This window comes from Haliotis cracherodii, unplaced genomic scaffold (genome assembly GCF_022045235.1).
Source record: "Haliotis cracherodii isolate W230 unplaced genomic scaffold, xgHalCrac1.p SCAF_3, whole genome shotgun sequence".
In the NCBI taxonomy this organism is placed as follows: Eukaryota; Metazoa; Mollusca; class Gastropoda; order Lepetellida; family Haliotidae; genus Haliotis; species Haliotis cracherodii.
This window is the reverse complement of record NW_027266286.1, coordinates 23,552,925-23,576,409: the sequence shown is the minus strand read 5'-3', so window position 1 is coordinate 23,576,409 and position 23,485 is coordinate 23,552,925. Positions and strand designations below refer to the sequence as shown.

Sequence of the window (23,485 nt, the reverse complement as noted above, 5' to 3'; positions counted from 1 at the left end):
TGGTGCCTTTTGTTATTTGTGGATTTTTGTTATTTTTATTTTCTCGATTTCCATGGAAACAATGTATACTTAGTCTCATAAGGAGGTGGATTTCGCTTCCAGAGCACAACTGAGGAAATGTTCAGTATCTTTAAAAAAAAAATGGCAGATATATCAACATGATCAAACAGAGTAGTGCCTTTTGCTTTTTTGCAGATTTTTTGCATTTTTAGTTTTCTCCATTTTGATGAAAATATTTGGACTTGGTCTCAAGATGGGTTGATGTCGATTTCAGAGCAGAGCTAATAAATCATGAAATAATCTTTTACAAAACATGCCAGGTTGATCAATCATATCCTTTATTTTGAAATATTTAGGAATATCTTCCCCCCGTTTCCATAGTGACAAATTGGACTTAAGTCTAAAATGGTATGGTGTTTTTGTGAGAGCAGAACTTGGAAGCCTTTAAATATCCTTATCAAGACTTTGAAAATGTGTTTCAAATAAAATAAAGATTTTGTGATTGGATTGTGTGATTTCGTTTTCATATTGACAGTTGTCAGGAGGGGTGTGTGGGGTGGGGGGTGGAGGCGGATATGTCATCTCCAGATGTCTACTGACTAAGGGCCCTATGTTTTACTGACATCAGATGTGTGACACCTCCACATCAGGACCCTTATGAAAAATATTGTTGACATCAGCAGCTGGGCCCCATGATGAGTGTGTTTCATGATGCAGGTTTGATTTCATCTAAAGAAGGAGCTGATGACGATCCTGAAGTGATATCGGCAGTGATCCTGAACGCTGACGGTGTCTACATTGCCGCCATGATGACGATGATCCTCAGTCTCAGACTGTCCATCAGCGGCTACTACACATCACGGGATCCTGCAAGTCTCGTCCTCTCCGAGGTAGGCAGCTACATGTGCATAGGATTCTTTTGAGAATATAGCCCAAGATTCCACACAGAAGAATTCTCAGAATGTTATTATCCAGGGCCCTGTTCACTCCAATCTACCGTATTCGACGTAATAAGCGCCCATATTGGCTAGTGAACAAGCCCTATTTGCATCCCTTCCGATTGATCAATGTACACAAGACTTATTTGTTCGCTATAATACGCACGTGTGTGTTATATGCACCCTTATTTATGGGCAATTAAATTCTGGAAAAATATATCTGTCGTACATAAACATTTCAGGCTGTCAGCATAAATAACAAAATTTATCTTTCAACTATGTTTTTTTCACCAAAATAATATTCTAATAAGAGCCCTCTATTTCTAATTTTGAGAGCCCCCCGGGCGCTTATTACGTCGAATACAGTATATTAAATCATGGGACACTTGTAGCACTAAGATTCCTTTGTGAAACAGCACTCTGGTATTTGGCTCAGTGTGTTTTGCTTTCTCTTTTTCCACGGCTCGATTTAGCTATGTAAAACATGCACAGTTCAACCTACTATTGTAAGGTGCAACCTGATATTTATATCTACGTGCACCAAGTGCATGTAAAAACAATTTCAAATTTTTATCTAAGCCTTACTTTTCCATCAGTAACATCAACATCAATATTTGGACATGTTTTACCTCTAGGCTTTGTTGACCATATAACATAACTAACTGAGAAATCAGAGATCTGCGATTTTATTTATTCAGACTAGTTTGTGCATCTATGTTTCAACTATGATTAATTGATGAGACCTGGGTGCAACCTGGTTTTGTCTGGTGCAAGTAGGTCTTCATGTCAACATGCACCTGGTGCACGTTCCTTAAATTGAGTCCTGGCTTTATAGGGAGTTGATAATAGTGAATCTGTCATGTGTGTCGAATATATTTAGAGGCTGTACTTGGGTGTACTTGATTTGAAATGTGTCTCAATTTGCTTTGGGATATTGTGAATATTGTCTTTGAATAACCCTCTGTTCACAGTGTTTGAATTTTAGAAAAAGGGCATTTTTGTGTATACATATGGTAATTAGTGGCAAAAGCTCAGCAATTTGTTTTCTTTGATTAAAAACTGCCTCAGTCTTCAATATCTCAAAACATAATAATGAAGATTACCAACCTTTGCAGAAAGAGTTCATGGATGATGTTCTCAGCTGTGGAGTCATGGTGTTTCTCTCGCCATCTTGGCTGAGTGAAGTGTACAACCAGGTGACCTACAGGAACATCCTGGACACAGGGTCACACCCAGGCTGGCAGGACACACAGCTAGTGTGTATGTTGAGAGGTAGGAACACAGTCAGGAAGGTATGATGGGACACACTCAGGCTGGCAGGACACACAGCTAGTGTGTATGTTGAGAGGTAGGTACACAATGAGGGGACAGTATGGTGGGACACAGGGACACACTCAGGCTGACAGGACACACAGCTAGTGTGTATGTTGAGAGGTAGGAACACAATGAGGGGACAGTATGGTGGGACACAGGGTCACACTCAGGCTGACAGGACACACAGCTAGTGTGTATGTTGAGAGGTAGGTACACAATGAGGGGACAGTATGGTGGGACACAGGGACACACTCAGGCTGACAGGACACACAGCTAGTGTGTATGTTGAGAGGTAGGTACACAATGAGGGGACAGTATGGTGGGACACAGGGACACACTCAGGCTGACAGGACACACAGCTAGTGTGTATGTTGAGAGGTAGGAACACAATGAGGGGACAGTATGGTGGGACACAGGGACACACTCAGGCTGACAGGACACACAGCTAGTGTGTATGTTGAGAGGTAGGAACACAATGAGGGGACAGTATGGTGGGACACAGGGTCACACTCAGGCTGACAGGACACACAGCTAGTGTGTATGTTGAGAGGTAGGTACACAATGAGGGGACAGTATGGTGGGACACAGGGACACACTCAGGCTGACAGGACACACAGCTAGTGTGTATGTTGAGAGGTAGGTACACAATGAGGGGACAGTATGGTGGGACACAGGGACACACTCAGGCTGACAGGACACACAGCTAGTGTGTATGTTGAGAGGTAGGAACACAATGAGGGGACTGTATGGTGGGACACAGGGTCACACTCAGGCTGACAGGACACACAGCTAGTGTGTATGTTGAGAGGTAGGAACACAATGAGGGGACTGTATGGTGGGACACACTCAGGCTGACAGGACACACAGCTAGTGTGTATGTTGAGAGGTAGGAACACAATGAGGGGACAGTATGGTGGGACACAGGGTCACACTCAGGCTGACAGGACACACAGCTAGTGTGTATGTTGAGAGGTAGGAACACAATGAGGGGACAGTATGGTGGGACACAGGGTCACACTCAGGCTGACAGGACACACAGCTAGTGTGTATGTTGAGAGGTAGGAACACAATGAGGGGACTGTATGGTGGGACACACTCAGGCTGGCAGGACACACAGCTAGTGTGTATGTTGAGAGGTAGGAACACAGTCAGGAAGGTATGATGGGACACACTCAGGCTGGCAGGACACACAGCTAGTGTGTATGTTGAGAGGTAGGAACACAATCAGGACGGTATGATGGGTAGCCTTAGCGTGTAACACTATTTACAGTGGAGAAATTTGTCCTTGTGAATACCATCTTTCAGTACTGAAATAATTTGAATATCCACTGAGACTTTGATGTCTTGAGTTGCCTATATTGAAGTGCTGTTGTTGGTTTAAGCGTTTTAGAGGTCGCCTTCTGCCATGGCAATTTCAGCTGACCTGTCCTTTGGGACTCATGTGTTTGTGTAGGGTACACATACACATATCTGTTGCGAGTTTTTGTATAATTTCTGTTTTTGTATTGACATGATTTCGATTTTCGTATATTGATATGATATCAATTTTAACTTTGGCTCTGTTTATAGCTGTCCATCTCTCACAAAAAGAGTTAGAATGGCCTTCCCTATAGCATCTCTTGGCTTAAGGTCTATGACAAATAGTGGATCTAACTGCAATTCTTGTTGTAACCCGAGCCCGGGCTGGAGCATGAATTTGACATTCCAGTAACAAGTGAGCAATGGATTCAGGTTGATTGCAAGATGGACAAATCTTGTCATAGTGCTTTTTGTGTCCGAGTCTGAGGCGTGATGGCTAGTTCAACTTTCCTTTCATTTGAGTATGAGTATGGCTTTGGTGGATCTTGGGTTGAATTTTGTATAGCCACAGTGCCAATGGAAGTGCTTGTTTTGCCACTGTTAAGTAACAGGTTGGCTGTGTTGCAGACATTGATGGCCTGGGCAGCCATGAGATGGGTGGCCAGATGATGAGCAGCTGTCGAGGCGGGCACAACATGCTGAGTGTGGAACACGAGCAGGTCAACATGACCCAGGTGGAGGCAGGTCAGTACAGGTCAAGTACCGAGGACACCCGTTTTCTTGACATTACTGTTGGGGATGTCTATAAACATATATATATACCACTCAAAATAAGTTAAAGAACAGCCACAATTGAAGTGAGTGAGTTGGGTTTAACGCCGCTGTTAACAGTATTCCAGTTATATCACAGCGTGTCAGCTTAATGTGGGAGGAAAGCCCGAAGTGATGCAGGTTTCAGACGTTTACCACTTCGGTGAAACCCACGAGCACGGGTATGGTGCTGACAGACCTAGAAACATAATTGGGGCGAACCGGGATTCGAACCCACAATCATAGGTTTCTGGCGTGCCCAAGGGACGCAACTCTGCACAGCGAATTGCAGCGCCTTAGACGGCTGGGCCATACCGTGCCCCCAGCCACAATTGGAAGGCTGTGTGTTGCAATACCCACCAGCCAGGACAGATTAACTATAGTCATGTAAAATCGTGTATGTTTAAACTTCTTTTGAGTAGCATTGTTTAAGGAAATTACTATTTATCAGTGACTCGTTAATACAGCAGTTCTTTAATTCAGACAATTTGACAGGGAACGGTACCATCCAGATTATCAGGGTTTCACTGAATGCACTGAATCCTGCTGCTGGGGCATTGGGGTAGTCAGTGTTGTGCGTTCTGTCGTGAACAGACAATTCATTAGATTTCTGATCAAATAACCCTGCCTGGACGCCAGGGCATTACCAGTAACCGATGTGGACGGGGGAATAGGATTTTGTTTGTTTGTTTGTTGTTAAACGCTGCACTTAGCAATATTCCAGCTATATGACGGCGGTCTGTAAATAGAGTTTGGACCAGACAGTCCAGTGATTGACATCATTAGCATCGATTCATGCAATTGGGAAACGATGACCTGCATCAACCAAGTCAGCGAGCCTGACCACGTGATCCCGTTAGTCGCCTTTTACGACAAGCATAGTCACCTTTTATGGCAAGCATGGGTTGCTGAAGACCTTTTGATATAGGAATGGGTGCTGTCCTTCCATCTGTCCAATTTCCGGAGCAGAATGAAAAAAAACTTGAGAACTTTCTTAACCAAACTTTGCACGTAGATAGGTCTAGTGTTTTTTTTGATAGTTTGGGTTTTTGAAAATTTATTTTTCGAATTTCCATGGCAACGACTTTGAAAATGTAGTGCTCATTTCCGGAGCAGATCTTGAAAACCAAACAATATTTCTTCACCAAACTTGGCACATAGAAGGTCTGGTGGTAAACTGGTACCTTTTGATAGTTTGGGATTTTTAAAAAAAAATTTTTTTCGAGTTTCCATAACGACTTAGACTGAATACGTAGTGCTCGTTTCTGGAGCAGATATTGAAAACCATACAATGATTCTTGCCTTGCACCTAACCGGACATGTCTTATTGGCGGGAGATATGAGTATTTTATACTTGTTGAATTTGGGGAAATTGTGTGTCATCGTAACCCATTGCTGTGGATCAGTGCTCATGCTTTCAGTCACTGGATTATTTGGTCTAGACTGGCTGTGTTTCCTTCCACCCCAGGTGGCAGTTGTTTACTTATGAAAGGAATATACTGTAAATTTAGAAATTAATCCATCTCCAAATTAATGCAACTGCTGACCCCTAGCCCAAAATGGGACTCAATATCAATGTGACTCCCCCACCCCATCTCCAGTGGAATGATATATATCCTTACCTTAATCAAACCAAACACAAATATCACTGCATATTAGCGCTGAGTAGAGCACTTCCGAAAAAACAATAAACAGTGTTTTCCTAAAAACAACACACAGTTTATATGTTTAATCTGTCAACTGGCATTTAGGAAGTTCAAAGGCAGTTAAATAATTGAACCAAGGCGTCAACAAACGTAAAGGCAGATGACAAGACAAAGGCTGTTGGTCGGAAGAGTGTGATGAAGCTTATCGGTGCATTTTGGGTCGTGTCGTATCTGCCTTTAACGAAGTGTTGTGTGGGTGGCATCTGCCCGGACCGGTGGAGTGGTCAATGATGCCTAGTTTGACACGAGTGGGTAGAACTCTAGACCACAGCAGTGATAAGTCACCGGTTGCCTGTTGTGTAATTCCTATTCTTTGATGGCCATTGTTATGTACTTGTTACAACAGCTGCTCAATAAACCGCGTTTGTGTTTATATTCAAGTTGGTATTCCCCCTATCCAAAGAGTGCAGTGAGGCTGTCTTATTGTTGATAGTCATTTTGGATCATTAATGCGAACAAATACCACTCGCAATTTTTCGCATTTAATTCATGCTCATGTTAATTTCAAGATTTACAGTATGTGACATGTGGACTGTTTATTGTAGCCATGACAGATAAAAACAATGGCCGAACAAAATACTAGCCATATCCTGCATACTTGTAAGGTCTAAAAGGAGGGCACCGGTTCCCCAGTCATCTAAGGCACCGTGATTCGTTGTGCAGAGTTGCATCCCTTTGGCACGCCAGAAACCTATGATTATGGGTTCGAATCCCGGTTCGCCCCGATTATGTATCTAGGTTTGTCAGCACCATACCCGTGTTCGTGGGTTTCACCAAAGTAGTAAAGTCTAAGAACTGCACCACTTCGGGCTTTCCACGAAAATCAAGCTGACACGCTGCGATATAACTGGAATACGGTTAAAAGCGGTGTTAAACCCAACTCACTCACACTGTAAGGTCTAATGAACTGTTGTGTTTGTGTGCAGGCATGAAGCTGTCTCGACGTATCCTGTCCGTGTGCTGGGAGGGGGTACTGGACGTGCTGTCGGTGTTGCTGAACGGCAAGAGTTCCTGTGGGGTGTCCAGCAGCCTGGCCCTGATGCTGGGTACGGAGGGGGCCAAGGAGGAGAGCATGAGGGCCCGGGACGCCATCTGTCTCAGCCTCAGCGGACTCCAGAGAGCCTCGAAACTCTGCTGCATACTGGGTGAGGTTTAACAGAGATCTTTGCTGTAACTTTAAGGTAAAGCGCAAAGTTCTGGCTTGAAAGCCGTCTTGATGTGTCTTCATAACCAGGGAGTACATATACTACTAAATATTTTCACATTATTTGACCACCTCATTGGTAGAGTGGATAGAGGATCTAGCCAGAGAGTGAAAGGTTGGTGGGTCACTTGTAAGACCAACGTTTGCCCATCTGCATACATGTTACTCCCTCTACTGTTTACTGTATAGGGAATAGGGCTGGAACGATTCACCTGTACCTACAAAGTCATCGATACTTAGATACACGAGATACTTGAATTGTTTGTTTGTGAGATTGCGATACGCTATAAATAGAACAGGAAGTAAGTTAGTTACCTCCCATCATGGCAGAAGTAGCACAGCGCCACCTGTAGGGATGGCAGAACACCACGACGTGGTAGCTGAGGATGTGCTGACTTTATAACCATCCCTTCATTTACATCTGTTTTGTTCTTGTGGTTTTCTTTGTTAAAGTTTTTGAGATAATAATAAATTAAGGAAGAAAAAGTTTTAAGAGCTGTATTTCGGATATTTCATCATTTCTTTCTATTTGATGAGGTGTATTGTGATACCAGTAGTACCGTCAGTCTGTATCGTGATACAAATCATATTGCAAGATACCAGGAGATACACAGCTCTAATAAGGAAATCAACTACAGTGTTAATATTATTGTGCCAAGTCTCATTAATAGTATCTGAATACTTTGGAACTAAGACATGTGTCTTTTGACAAATACTGTATCTTTTACTATGACTTTAGAGTTCATTACTGCCAGCTGAAACCTTTCGTATCAGCATTTGATTGACTTAAGATATGCCCTAACAACATTTATGATACACGACAGTTCAAGTATAACAGTGAAAAACATACCAGAAAATATCCTTACAGATGACCATCAAGCACTCAATCCAAGCTCTGCCTAATGCCAAAACAAAGTTTATGTTCTACTATATTTATCGTCAGGGCTTTCTTCATGTAAATCTGGTTTTGCAAAATATATTTAATCAAGGTGTAACACTGTTATTGTGTGAATTCCACTGTGACACATCTAGGTCACATGTTACTTTAGGTCTGCCAGCCCTTTGGTATTGCTTGATGGCTTCCTTTAACAAAGTTCATCTGTACATGCATTGATATAGTAAAAGAGAACTGTTTTCACCTTTCCTCCTGTCAACTCTCCCCCAGGCCTACAAGAGAGGTGTGGTAGTGCCTTCACTCAGCTGGCAAACACGTCATGTGTGAAGGAGGACTTGAGAGCAGGACCCAAGCCCAGTGACGGGAAGGTGCCGGGGAAGACCTCTGTGTTGCCGGGGCGACCCAAGCTGGTCCGGCTGCATGCAGCTCATGTTCTCAGTATGGATGTTGTCATGACAACGGGGCTGGAGATGGGCAGCCATGCTGCTGATTGCTGGAAGCACGTGTTCAGGTTAGTTCACCTGTAGTCAGATGGGCTGGTGTGGAACAGCCTTCTGTTATCACGGGATTTCTGTATTGAAACGCAAGGTTTAGTCCAGAATCAGTACACACTGAATTGTAAAATTAGTAATGACCACACAAGATCAATGAATAATCAATAAGTTTCAAAACAATACGGCTGTGGCTGTCTTTGTGACTCTGGCTGTCTGTATCTGTGATTGTGTCTGTCTGTATCTGTGATTGTGTCTGTCTGTATCTGTGATTGTCCGTCTGTATCTGTGATTGTGTCCGTCTGTATGTGTGATTGTGTCCGTCTGTATGTGTGATTGTCCGTCTGTATCTGTGATTGTGTCTGTCTGTATCTGTGATTGTCCGTCTGTACCTGTGATTGTGTCTGTCTGTATCTGTGATTGTGTTCGTCTGTATCTGTGATTGTGTCTGTCTGTATCTGTGACTGTGTCGGTCTGTATCTGATTGTGTTGGTCTGTATCTGTGACTGTGTCATGTCTGTATCTAATTGTGTCCGTCTGTATCTGTGATTGTCAGTCTGTATCTGTGATTGTGTCCGTCTGTATCTGTGATTGTCAGTCTGTATCTGTGATTGTCAGTCTGTATCTGTGATTGTGTCCGTCTGTATCTGTGATTGTGTCCGTCTGTATCTGTGATTGTGTCTCTGTCTGTATCTGTGATTGTGTCTCTGTCTGTATCTGTTATTGTGTCCATCTGTATCTGTGACTGTGTCTTTGCTTGTACCTGTCACTGCACTTGTGATAGATTACCCCTGTGACTCTGCAGATGCTGTGCCCACATCTCGGAGCTGGAGCACACCTACTTCAGTGGCGGCAACAACCAGTCCAGCCTACCCAAGGTGCACCAGGAGCAGAACCCCGAACTCAACGCAAACACAGAGATCGAGTAAGCTACAGTAATCTTGCCAGACATCACGTGTATTTCCAAAGTGGCGTCAAGATGAGTAAAGTGATCTTGTCGTCATTTTCATGGATTCATTTTGATTGGAATAAGAAGTATTTCTCATTCTTGAAAATCATCTGTCTTTCATCTTTTTTATGTCTTCATATTGTAATACACTCTTTTTGGTGTTAAACTGTTGATCTATGCTTTGCTTAGGAGTGTTTGTTTGTTTGTTGTTTAACACTCAGCAATATTCCAGCTGTATGATGGCGGTCTGTAAATAATCGAGTCTGGACCAGACAATCCAGTAATAGACATCATGAGCATCGATCCACACAATTGGGATAAGATGACATGTATCAACCAAGTCAGCAAACCCGACCACGTCATCCCGTTAGTCACCTCTTGTGGCAAGCATAGTTGCCTCTTAAGGCAAGCATGGGTTGCTGAAGACCTGTTCCTACCCCGGATCTTCATGGGTAGCTGAGGAGTGATGTAATGCGTAATATGTAAAATATGATTTTTATAATTCTATGTAATTTTACATCTAAGAACCTTTGTTTGTATGCTTTGGTACATGTGGTGTTTCCTTAGGCAAGTGACTTTGTTTGAAATGGGCTTCCATTCACCCAGCAGCAAATGGGAATGCAAACGTTCTAGCACCTCACAAGCAGCTTGGGTTGTATACTTCCCAGGGAGCTGAGATTGCAATTGGAAAGTGTGTTGATACAGAGGGTATGTGTGGGGATAGTAATGTCATCTCTGTGTTTTGTCTTCTAGTTAGTCCCATGTTGCCACATCACACATCACCTATTGGCATTGTTTGTTTCAGATGTGACCTGTATGCCAGTCCTGTGGCTTCGGTTATACCTGTGGCCCCTCGTATCAATGTGGCAGAGCTCATCCGACAGAGTAGTGTAGAGTCAGGTTGGGACAGTGCATTGTCAGGAGGAGGGGTGTTGACTCCTGCTCAGGCATCCAAAGCTTTGTGTGGCTTGTCACAAGAAGTGGACAGGTACAGTTGTGAAATTTAATTAGTCCATTAAAATTCAAGTTATGTAGAACTTGCTCTGCTCCTGTTTTGAGATATGACAAGCAAAATATTTGAGGAAGGGAGGCCGGCAAAGTGTATGTTTAAAGAATTAACTATATGCAGTGTGAAATTACAGATTCCTGAATGAATTTATTTAGGAAATACAGTTCCCAAGTTTTGATCATTTCATCTAGCATGGACTTCAACATTTAATCATAAGGATCAGTTAATCTGTGTTCAAGTTGTAACAAGGAGATTCGATAATATGGCAGTTTTTTTTGTAAAGAAAACATATAATATGTAGGTTTCTTGATCACAAGAAAAAAAAGAGTAGGTCAGTGTTCTTTGAACAACACAATAAATACACTTAGTGATGCCATGAACAATAAATAATGCCATGACAACGATGTACAAATTCAAATGTTTATTGTATGATAGGCCATAGGCCCAAATACAATGCAGTACAGGATAATTTTACAAGTAGAATCACATGTTTCATTTCTGTACATTTCTGATCTTGACGGCATATTTGAAATACAACATAACAAATTCTAAATCTTGATAATTTGAGGCTGCCATAAGGCAAATAAACTGTTGGACTGACGGTTGAATTACATATTTATTTGTGATGTATTGCTTTCGAATATCTTAAGGATGGACATACAAAGATGAAATGATACAGATCTTCGATAATGTTTAGATTACAATATGTACAAAATCTTTCAGTGCTGTTGCTAAGTGCAGTCTCAAAAACAGTGAAAACAATAAGTAAGCACTAGCCAATCATCATGAAGCAGAAATGATACTTTTGGGAGACTGAAGGGACAGAGCTTCAGATAAGCTTTTGGTATTTTACCCATGCATTTTAAAATCATTGGGTATCAGTAATTCTATCTGGGTATTCAAATTTCTGTTACCCACTAGTTTTTACACATGTGGGTATTTAAGTTAAATATTTAAAAGCACTATTCATCTAACCCCTGCAAACTGGTGTCGTGTGGGTTCGACAGATTTATAGGACTCAAAAATACCACGATACTTCCACAAGAAAGTGTGATGGCAAATGATCATGATGTAACTGTCATCGTGGAGTTTGGCAAGGTTGACGGAATGCCCTTTTATAATTTCAAAATAAGTTGCTGATTTGCTGATTGAATACGCAGGGTCACTTCACAATATTTTGATGATACTCACAAGTTTTAGTTTTGTAGCGTATCTGTGATGTTCATTTGATACGCTTGGATTTTATTTTACTGTGTATTTCTGCATTTCTAATGCGTATTTCAACAGATACGCAGCTTATTTGGAGCTCTGAGGTAATAACCTTGACATCCTCGTCCTATGTGCTACTTTCTCATCCCACCAGGATATTCGAGGATGCAGCAGAGAAGCTGAACCTCCAAGCTCTGCTGAGTTTCCTGGCAGAGCTTGGGGAAGCAAGTCGGTTTCAGCTGAGGAAACATGCAGGTCCCGACATGGATGGAGGGTTCCCCCGCCTCCCCACCAATGCCCTTCACCTCTACAGGCTGCAGGAGGTCCTCATGAAGGTCGTCCACAGTTCACGACCTCTTCAGCATCTTGTCCGAGTGTGGAGCGTCATATCACCCTACTTGGTCGATGTAAGTTCCTGAAGAGGCCCTGCCTCATTTTATTTCATAGTGGGGATCGGTCGGGTAAAAGTGGTTAAAGCGTTCGCTCGTCATGCCAAAAACACGGGTTTGATTCCCGACATGGGTACAATGTGTGAAGCCCATTTCTGGTGTCCCCCGCTGTGATATTGCTGGAATATTGCCAAAAGCTGCGTAAAACCATACTCACTCACTGGTGATTATTAATAAAGGCCTTGTGTAGATTAGATGTGGAGCAGTGGTCCACAATACTTTTTTGACAGCTACAAGGGATGTATCGATATGCCAGTTTCATGTATCAATAAATATATTGTTATGCCTGAGTCATGGTAAGATACATGTTATAATTTATAGCAGTATCACAAGGATTACATTTGGTTTTTTGAGTGTTTTATGATTTCTAGCAAGTGGTATAAAGCCTAACGAGGAAAGCATAAAACACCATGTACCCCGGGTGATCCTGCTACAACGAATTATCTTCCTGACCTGTTTTAATGTGATATTGTAAAAAGAATTACCGGTCATTCATGAGAACCTTTTATGATGTTTATGCTAAACCTCAGTTATCTTTTATAAGTAAAACTATTAGTAAAGATGGTAAGACTGATTAAAGGGTTTTAACGGCAATGCATACATATATAACTTTTGGAGGGGGATACGGGCAGAAATCTTTCCAGAAATATGTTTTTTGATATTTGGAAGTGGAATATATGTAACAGACCCCATGTTGTTCCTCTGTTGCTAGGCAACTGGCAGTCGGGACAGGAGCATTTCGAAGATGGCTGTCACCTGCATCCATGACTTCATTGTGGCAATATTGAGTAACCGTGAGGAGCGGCCACACTTCCACATCAACGAGTTCCTGTGTAAGACGTTCGAGGACATGCTGTGTATGGACCTGTGTGATGGGGATGTACAAGACCAGGTAACCATGGTTACACTTTCAGACGTGACTACATTTCCTGTGTGATCAAGATATTAGACTGTGGATGTTATGTATGTACAGTTTAACTGTGCCAAACATTATCCCATATTACGCACACCTGATCTGACTTTGCCTTATATTGAGCAATTTTGCAGGTTAACATCTGTGACATGCAGTGTCCAAAATAACTGCCTGCTCTCCTGCCCGTGGCTACTAACTTTTCTGTCGGGCTACATTTATTTTTTTCCCAACTGGCCGACTGTCTGGCAGATAATTTGGACTACTTACGTGTTCAATTTTGTCATTACTTCTCGTAGATTCTCAAGTAAGGCATTGTATTATTTCAACTGAATCAAGACGTGATTTGTCTCATGTTTGTTTCGTGGTATTTCAATATTTATAATGTTTACAATGTGTGCAGGTAACTTTGAAGATGGCCAAGTGATATTTATGGGTCACCTTCCCGATTGTCTTGATTGGTTTTATAACTATTTCAAACACTGGTGACATGTCACCTTTGGCTATTCAGACTTTGGTTATCCTCTAACATTAAGCCTTTGGATATCCTCAAACATTAAGACTTTTGCTATCCTCCAACAATAAAGCTTTGGCTATCCTCCAACATTAAGACTTTGGCTATCCTCAAACATTAAAGCTTTGGCTATCCTCCAACATTAAGACGACATGCCATGATAAAGCTGAACTTCTGTTCAATGAGGCTTAGATTACTGTATTGATATGTGTCCTATATCAATAAATAATTAATATTGACAAACAAAGAAATCAGATTGATGGCAGTATGTTCTATTGAACTGGATCAAGCATTCTACTGAGTGATGTCAGCAAGTTCTATTCATCTTGATCATGTGTTCTATGGAATGATAGAAACATGCTCTGTTCACCTAGATCATGTGTTCTGTGGAATGATAGAAACTTGCTCTGTTCACCTAGATCATGTGTTCTATGGAATGATAGAAACATGCTCTGTTCACCTAGATCATGTGTTCTATGGAATGATAGAAACATGCTCTGTTCACCTAGATCATGTGTTCTATGGAATGGTAGAAACATGCTCCGTTCATCTAGATCATGTGTTCTATGGAATGATAGAAACATGCTCTGTTCACCTAGATCATGTGTTCTATGGAATGATAGAAACATGCTCTGTTCACCTAGATCATGTGTTCTATGGAATGGTAGAAACATGCTCTGTTCATCTAGATCATGTGCTCTATTCAGTGATTTCATGCTCTGTTCATCTAGATCGTGTGTTCTATTGAATAATGGCACCATGTTCTATTCATCTAGATCGTGTGTTCTATCTGTGAGCTGGTGGAGGCTTGCACAGCACAGATCCAGTCAGGGTGGCGTCCCCTGTTTGGAGCTCTTCGGTCAGTGAAGATAGAATACACAGCTAACGAGGAAGTGAACGAGGCTAGACAGAGACATGTGGCGGCCGTGCTGGATGTTTTCGAGGTGTATCTCAACACGGACAACGTGCTGGTGTTTGCCAATGCCACGGTTGACTGTATTCTCTGTCTGCTCAAGTATGTCAATGGCCCAGGTGAGATGTGTTCTTGTTGTTCATTATAGGACGAGAGTTTAAAAAAATATTGCGTCATTAAAATCAGATCATTAAACCCAACTCACTCACTCATGTAGATTAGTTGGTCAAAGTTTGCTGAGGATCACCTGAGAACCTCAGAACTTGACACAAATACGTATTATTTCAGAGTGAATGATCTGATGTTACCGACATTGGGTAGTGAGAAGAAGGGTGTTATATGTCAAAGACGTGAGAATCTATTCTTATATAATTTGCAATCAAAGCTTCAAGACTTATGGGTTCATTTGTTGCTTATTTGCAATCTACATCTGACTTCGCCATATCAAAGTTTTCGTCTATGTTTGTAAAATAATTAACTTCAAATGTTTCAGTTCAACTGAAACAAATCAACAAAATTAGAAGAAATATGAAAGGGTCACATACCCCTGATTAGAATTGTCTCAAATCTGTGTGTTTTCAGGCATGTTTGAGGAGATGAGTGACGATGAGTCTGACTCTGGCAGTGACATGGGTCTGGGTGGTCCTACAGGGGAGAACCTGTGTATCCCCGCCCTTCAGTATCTGCGCCGGTGTTGCCAGATCCTGGCCTCTATGTGGAAGATGCCTGCGTGTCCCAACTTCAAAGGTGCTCAGAGGTAAGAGGGATGTAATCACGGTGTATTCAGTTCTCTTACAGTGTTGTTCGTGTAATGTGCGAAGTAAATCTGAATTGATGCACATAGATGGTGAAAACCCAAAATATGTTTCTGAGAACAAGTACTGAAAAAGAATAAATACTGTATTCAACGTAATAAGTGCCCAGGGCGCTCTCAAAATTAGGAATAGGGGGCTCTTTTTAAAAAAACAGAGTTGAAAGATAAATTTCGTGGTGTATGCTGACAGTCTGAAATGTTTATGTACGACAGATATATTTTTCAGAATTTAATTGCCCATAATTAAGGGTGCATATAACACACAAGTGCGTATTATGCGCATAAATAGGCCTTGTGTACATTGATCAATTGGAAGGGGTGCTAACTGAGATTGTTCAATAGCCAATGTATTAGCAAATATCGCCGTGGGCGCTTATTAGAGCGGGGCGCATATTACGTCGAATACAGTAGGTTAAAAAGATAATAGGTTCTCAGGCATCATCAAAAGGTCCGCTGCACGTTTCGTTTTTTTTTTCCGTTTCCTCCCCCCCCCCCCTCCCAAATAAAATCCTTAATCCTTAAATATTCCACACCTCGAACCCATCATTTCCTTGTAGTGAAATGCTACAATGCTTAAAAACAATGCAATCCAATATAGCATGCAGTTACTTCCCAATGTTTAATACACAGAGATTAAGATTATGTGGGTATTTGTCTTGTAAAATAAGCCGGAAATAGCAATCAGCCGTTACACATTTTCCCCCCTATCTTTGGGTGATTTAGGTTATAAAATACTTAATGTTGTGGCCAATATCCTAAATGAAAAGCAATTTCTATACAGTGATAGGAAGACCAAAGTCATTGTATCACTAATGAATAATGTTTGTTTCAAGGCAAGATCATAGTAAGTTGATGTGATTTCCCGATCAGTTCATTCACGAGTTTGCCGAAATTAATGTAAACAAAACAGAATGTAACCTTTGAAAAAAGTAATATTATGGATTACAAACGTAAGTCTAGATATACAATGAACACTTTCATAGCCAGATAGGGTAATAACAGGACTAACTTGCATATTTCAGTACGTATTTGTTGACTTGCTTCTTCCGGTGTTGTGTGTTCACAATAATGTCTTCGTGTTGTGAAATAAGATCAAAGCGCATTGTACGAGTGTATTGTCCACACACTGGTAGTCCAACAGTAGGCAAATATTGTCTTCCAGTATTTTACTCATCAAGGAATACATTTATGGAGGTAGGCCCTTTCCTAGGTTGATTGTTCACAACTGTTTATTTGGTAATATACTAGTTAGAACGACCCCCCCCCCCCCCCCCCCCCCTCCACCTCACCCCCCAAAAAAAAACCCCAACAAAAAACGAAAACAAAACACATGGCCTGCTTGCACTATAAGCCGTATTAAATTCCTATACACGATGGGGATTCCGGGTTGAACTGGTCCTCATCAACCTGACCACATCGTACGAAGCGACATTCTGTATCAGGTGGTCGGCTTGGGGACTTGGTTGATTCCATGACTTCATACCTCAATCATTGGATCGTTGCTAATAATAACTGGTGTGATTGGCCCAGACTTGATTATTTAGTGGCCACTAAGTGTAAATAAACAAACAAATTAATTGTTTAAGGGATTAACAGTAAGATGCAATATTCCCAGGATACAGTTGGGCTCCACTGTCCGCCTCGTCGACCCCGTCATCCCCAACATGAATTTTGAGTCCTTCTCCAAGAGCTTCACAGAGTGTGATGAAGCAAAAACAGGCCCCGTCTTCCAGAAAGAAAATTCACTCGATGATGATAAGCCAAAAGGACTTCACATATCCGAACTGTCGGACCCGGTATTTGACTCACAAAGTGTAGCATCAGCCGATTCAGGGATGCTGGATGCTTTGTCTCCAGAAACACACCAGTCTCAGTCAGACCCTAACCTTGTTGACTCCGGCATTAAGTTGGCGTCTGCAGACACAAAATGGCAGCCAGTGCCCCTGGATGAGCTGGACAATCCATCTCGGATCCTGCATGTGTGGTTTCTCTTGCTGGACGGTCTGGCCACTTCCATATCCAGCTGCCCCAAGACCTTCCAGCCCCAGACGATGGAGATGCTGTTCGAGCTGCTCCGATCAGCTGCTGATGTTCCAGGTAAGGATGATGGGATTCAAGGCTAGACACTCCTCCTGATGGGAATTGGCCTGAGTTTCGCATTGCAATTTCTTGCAATAATGATTCATGTATTGCGATATGTACCTCAATATGGTGCATGTTTTCTTTAATCTGTAATTTAATTTTCTGATCATGTTTTCGTTTTTAGTCTTAAATGGACCATACATCCGATTTCCCTTGCACCTTTTTGACAACTTCAAAGTTGTCCACCATTTTGTTGAATGTCACAACACATGTATAATGGACCAATTATATACAGGAAGCTGGTCATAAATATTTTTTTTCGCTTTTTAATCACTAATTGCATTGATGGATTGCTAATTTCTGAAATTCATAATTTCATAAATCATCTTTTGTGTTCATTCCCAAAGGGGAATTCAAATAAATACATAAATATACACAGTCAAGCTTTCGACGTCCTGGCTTTCATCAGGCATGCACTTTACGTATGACATCAGTCAAGATCCTTTTTCAACCATTGCTGTAACGGACATCATTACTAATTGTGACGTCGTAGCCATTGTCCATTGTGATATCATGTCCCACAGAGTGCCTGATGAAGGCCAGAAGGCCGAAAGCTTGACTGTATATTCATAATTTCAATTTGACTTGTGACTTATGGTTACTTTGCCAACTAAATGAATCTATGCATGATTTTGAAAAATGCAATAAACTGGTATTTTCCAAACGTACTGTAATACGTATTCACTGTGTACCTCTACAGATCTAAACGATTCTTGTAAATAAAAGTAACAACTGTGAATGTTTTCAGTACTACTGGTACTTCCATTCCATTCGGTATTCAGGGGGCATGGGTGGCCCAGTCGGCCAAGACGCCGCGATTCGCTGTGCAGAGTTGCATACCTTGGGCACGCCAGAAACCTATGATTGTGGGTTCGAATCCTGGTTCGCCCCGATTATGTTTCTAGGTTTGTCAGCACCATTCCCATGCTCGTGGGTTTCACCGAAGTGTTAAACATCTGAGACCTGCATCACTTCGGGCTTTCCTCCCACATTAAGCTGACACGCCGCGATGTGACTGGAATACTGTTAAAAGCGGCGTTAAACCCAACTCACTCACTCACTCACTCAAACCATTCGTTATTCATGCAACACTGTCAATGGACAAAATGTCAAACTTATTGGTGATTGACCTAGATATGTAGACGTACCCAGAGTCCTGTATATCATGGTGACATCGCAGTAAGTTTACAAAGTCTATGTAGAATATGTCTTCAGCAACCCATAGCTAGCACTATAAATCGGCATCAGTCCGGACTAGAACAAGCAGCCACACAAACACACACACGTACATGCAAGTCGCTATATAAGTGCAATAATCTTGGACGCGACGTTAAACCCCATTTCACCTCACCTCACCTCTATCCTAAGCTTCAGCTGACCAAGGTTAAATATTGGCTGGCCGATGTGCAGAATTTGATTTATCATCCAAAACTAGCTTCCACAGGAGATATCTCTTGGGTAAGATCAAGAGATATCTACATTGTAGATATCGCTGCAATGAATTTTCATCACAATGCTTTGCAGACCTTTGTGACGTCATTGGTTACAATGACGTCACAATGAAATGACATCACTAAAGGCACTGCTACTGAAGCTGTTAGCAGTACTTTTACACTTAAGACACTGTTTATTACCTTCTACAAACTGAAAAAGTTGGAAGAATGATGTTGGATGATGAATAAAATCTCATCCTCGTGTCTTTTGATGACAAATGTATGAATGTTCATTGATAAAAGTGGATAAACTCCTTGGCAAGCCTTGGAGTTTTTCCACTATTTTCAACTCGCGTTGATATATTTGATATCAAAAGACACAAGCGTGAGAATCTCTGTATGTGATGAATGTTTCAGGTCCTCGGTTTGCTGTGTACAACATCAACCACCTGCTTCTGCCCATGCTGCAGTCGTGGCTCCGGAGGGGCTCCCGTATCCATGGTTACTGGGAAGTTGGCGCTGTCAACTTCAAACAGTGTTGTGGAAATATGTCGGACCTAGTAGTTGAATATTTGTCCAAATTCATAGGTAAGTCATGGTTTTCACTGAAATTTTATTTCAGACATGTTGAGCCTTCCTGTTTGTTTTTCTGAGTTTTCAGATTTGTTTTCAGTTTGTTGGTCAGAAATATGAATATTATTTACTGGTGAATAAACATGACATGAGTATTGTTGTATATAGACAAATCTGAAGATAAAAGTTTTGTTTGAAAGAAACTTACTTACTTTTGCCCTATTTTTAATCCTTTGACTTGAATTGATTGACTGGAGAGGGAAAATCACCAACTATTCTGCATTTGTGACAGTGTATGTTTGTTTGTGACTGTGTGTTTGGAACTCCATGTGACTGTATATATAAACTTGTGTGTTTGTGACAGTGTTTGTGAGTGCATTACTGTGTATTTGAATGTGTGTTTGGTACTGTATGGGAGACTATATATGACTGTGTATTTTTCGCTGTGTGTGTATGTGACTGTACATGGTTTTGTGTGTGCATGTGGCTGTGTATTTGACTATGTGCCTGTGTACGTTGCTGTGTGAATGTATGTAACTACATGGCTGTGTGTGTGTGTGTGGCTGTGTGTGTGTATGTGGCTGTGTGAGTGTATGTAACTACATGGCTGTGTGTGTGTACGTGGCTGTGTGAGTGTATGTAACTACATGGCTGTGTGAGTGTATGTAACTACACGACTGTGTGTGTGTATGTAACTACATGGCTGTGTGAGTGTATGTAACTACACGACTGTGTGTGTGTATGTAACTACACGACTGTGTGTGTGTATGTAACTACATGGCTGTGTGAGTGTATGTAACTACACGACTGTGTGTGTGTATGTAACTACACGACTGTGTGTGTGTATGTAACTACATGGCTGTGTGTGTATGTAACTACACGACTGTGTGTGTATGTAACTACATGGCTGTGTGTGTACGTGGCTGTGTGAGTGTATGTAACTACATGGCTGTGTGAGTGTATGTAACTACACGACTGTGTGTGTGTATGTAACTACACGACTGTGTGTGTGTATGTAACTACATGGCTGTGTGTGTATGTAACTACACGACTGTGTGTGTATGTAACTACATGGCTGTGTGAGTGTATGTAACTACATGACTGTGTGTGTGTATGTAACTACATGGCTGTGTGTGTGTATGTGGCTGTGTGTGTGTATGTAACTACATGGCTGTGTGTGTGTATGTGGCTGTGTGTGTGTATGTAACTACATGGCTGTGTGAGTGTATGTAACTACACGACTGTGTGTGTGTATGTAACTACATGGCTGTGTGTGTATGTAACTACACGACTGTGTGTGTATGTAACTACATGGCTGTGTGAGTGTATGTAACTACATGGCTGTGTGAGTGTATGTAACTACACGACTGTGTGTGTGTATGTAACTACATGGCTGTGTGTGTATGTAACTACACGACTGTGTGTGTATGTAACTACATGGCTGTGTGAGTGTATGTAACTACATGACTGTGTGTGTGTATGTAACTACATGGCTGTGTGTGTATGTAACTACACGACTGTGTGTGTATGTAACTACATGGCTGTGTGTGTATGTAACTACATGACTGTGTGTGTGTATGTAACTACATGGCTGTGTGTGTACATGGCTGTGTGAGTGTATGTAACTACATGGCTGTGTGAGTGTATGTAACTACACGACTGTGTGTGTGTATGTAACTACATGGCTGTGTGTGTATGTAACTACACGACTGTGTGTGTATGTAACTACATGGCTGTGTGAGTGTATGTAACTACATGACTGTGTGTGTGTATGTAACTACATGGCTGTGTGTGTATGTATGTGGCTGTGTGTGTGTGTATGTGGCTGTGTGTGTGTATGTAACTACATGGCTGTGTGAGTGTATGTAACTACACGACTGTGTGTTTGTATGTAACTACATGGCTGTGTGAGTGTATGTAACTACACGACTGTGTGTGTGTATGTAACTACATGGCTGTGTGTGTATGTAACTACATGACTGTGTGTGTGTATGTAACTACATGGCTGTGTGTGTGTATGTGGCTGTGTGAGTGTATGTAACTACATGGCTGTGTGTGTATGTATGTGGCTGTGTGTGTGTGTATGTGGCTGTGTGAGTGTATGTAACTACATGGCTGTGTATGTACGTGGCTGTGTGTCTGTATGTAACTACATGGCTGTGTGTGTTTATGTAGCTGTGTATTTGCCTGTGTATGTAGCTGAGTGTGACTATATGACAGTGTTTCTGTGTTTGTGACTGTATATGACTGTGTTACTGTGTTTGTGACTGTATATGACTGTATGTGACTGTGTTACTGTGTTTGTGACTGTATATGACTGTGTTACTGTGTTTGTGACTGTACATGACTGTGTTACTGTGTTTGTGACTGTATATGACTGTGTTACTGTGTTTGTGACTGTATATGACTGTGTTACTGTGTTTGTGACTGTATATGTCTGTGTTACTGTGTTTGTGACTGTATATGACTGTGTTACTGTGTTTGTGACTGGACATGACTGTGTTACTGTGTTTGTGACTGTGTTTCTGTGTTTTGTGACTGTATATGACTGAGTTACTGTGTTTGTGACTGTATATGACTGTGTTACTGTGTTTGTGACTGTATATGACTGTGTTACTGTGTTTGTGACTGTACATGACTGTGTTACTGTGTTTGTGACTGTATATGACTGTGTTACTGTGTTTGTGACTGTACATGACTGTGTTACTGTGTTTGTGACTGTACATGACTGTGTTACTGTGTTTGTGACTGTATATGACTGTGTTACTGTGTTTGTGACTGTATATGACTGTGTTACTGTGTTTGTGACTGTACATGACTGTGTTACTGTGTTTGTGACTGTACATGACTGTGTTACTGTGTTTGTGACTGTACATGACTGTGTTACTGTGTTTGTGACTGTATATGACTGTGTTACTGTGTTTGTGACTGTATATGACTGTGTTGCTGTGTTTGTGACTGTATATGACTGTGTTTTTGACTGTATATGACTGTGTTTCTGTGTTTGTGACTGTATATGACTGTGTTGCTGTGTTTGTGACTGTATATGACTGTGTTTTTGACTGTATATGACTGTGTTACTGTGTTTGTGACTGTGTTACTGTGTTTGTGACTGTACATGACTGTGTTGCAGGTCGGAAGGAGGAGCAAACACACCTGGAGTTCATGCTGAAGCAGACCCTGGATGTACTGACGGAATGTGCTGCCCAGCCTGTGGAGAACATCTCCCGCCTTGGGTGCTCCTGTCTCCGGTGAGTGACGATATTCCAGCTGTACCACTGTGTTCAATCAGACAAACCAGTGCCTGAAATTTTAAACAATGATCGATGCCATCGGGACTTTGTCAAGTATAAACAGTGTCCGAATAACTGCCTGTCTGCCTGCCCGTGACTGGTACCTTTTCTGTTGGGCTGCATGAAATTTTCCTTCACCTGCCCAACTGTCTGACAGTTAAATTTAAAACTATTTTCAAATATTTATAAATACCCGACCACTTGATCCTCCCAAAGCTCTCTCATGACAGGCATGCAATACTTCCGATCAAATTCACCCTGATTATGATCCTTGATGTGCCAGCACACACCCATGCTTGTGGGTTTCACCAAATTGGTTTAGTCTAAGACCTTCATTACTTTGGGCTTTCCTCCCAAACTAAGCTGACACGCCGTGATGCAACTGAAATACTGTTCCAAGTGGCATCGACCGCCTCTGTGGTCTAGTGGTAGAGCATCCGACCAGACAGTGGAAGGTCCAAGGTTCGATCCCCGGCCGCATCATACTAAAAGACGTTAAAAGATGGTACTTGTTGTTACCCTGTCTGGCACTCGGCATTAAGGGGCAAAAACAAGAACTGGTCAGCTCGGAGTCAGTATACTGTGTCTGAGTGGGGTATTCATGTTAAACTGCGGCATGG

The 23,485-nt window shown here is 41.8% G+C and overlaps 1 protein-coding gene across 1 annotated transcript in view; it reads left to right on the top strand.

Moving 5' to 3' along the window:
- LOC139474563 (brefeldin A-inhibited guanine nucleotide-exchange protein 3-like) overlaps window positions 1-23,485 on the top strand; it is a 71,836-nt gene that overhangs the window by 40,525 nt on the left and 7,826 nt on the right. The window contains exons 13-26 of the mRNA XM_071257625.1: window positions 718-890; window positions 2,054-2,210; window positions 4,179-4,295; window positions 6,994-7,212; window positions 8,437-8,677; window positions 9,463-9,582; window positions 10,412-10,594; window positions 11,979-12,231; window positions 12,986-13,165; window positions 14,474-14,729; window positions 15,193-15,367; window positions 17,040-17,521; window positions 19,417-19,587; window positions 22,706-22,823. Coding sequence (XP_071113726.1) covers window positions 718-890; window positions 2,054-2,210; window positions 4,179-4,295; window positions 6,994-7,212; window positions 8,437-8,677; window positions 9,463-9,582; window positions 10,412-10,594; window positions 11,979-12,231; window positions 12,986-13,165; window positions 14,474-14,729; window positions 15,193-15,367; window positions 17,040-17,521; window positions 19,417-19,587; window positions 22,706-22,823 — 2,845 coding nt within the window. The remainder of the gene's footprint in view (window positions 1-717; window positions 891-2,053; window positions 2,211-4,178; window positions 4,296-6,993; window positions 7,213-8,436; window positions 8,678-9,462; window positions 9,583-10,411; window positions 10,595-11,978; window positions 12,232-12,985; window positions 13,166-14,473; window positions 14,730-15,192; window positions 15,368-17,039; window positions 17,522-19,416; window positions 19,588-22,705; window positions 22,824-23,485) is intronic.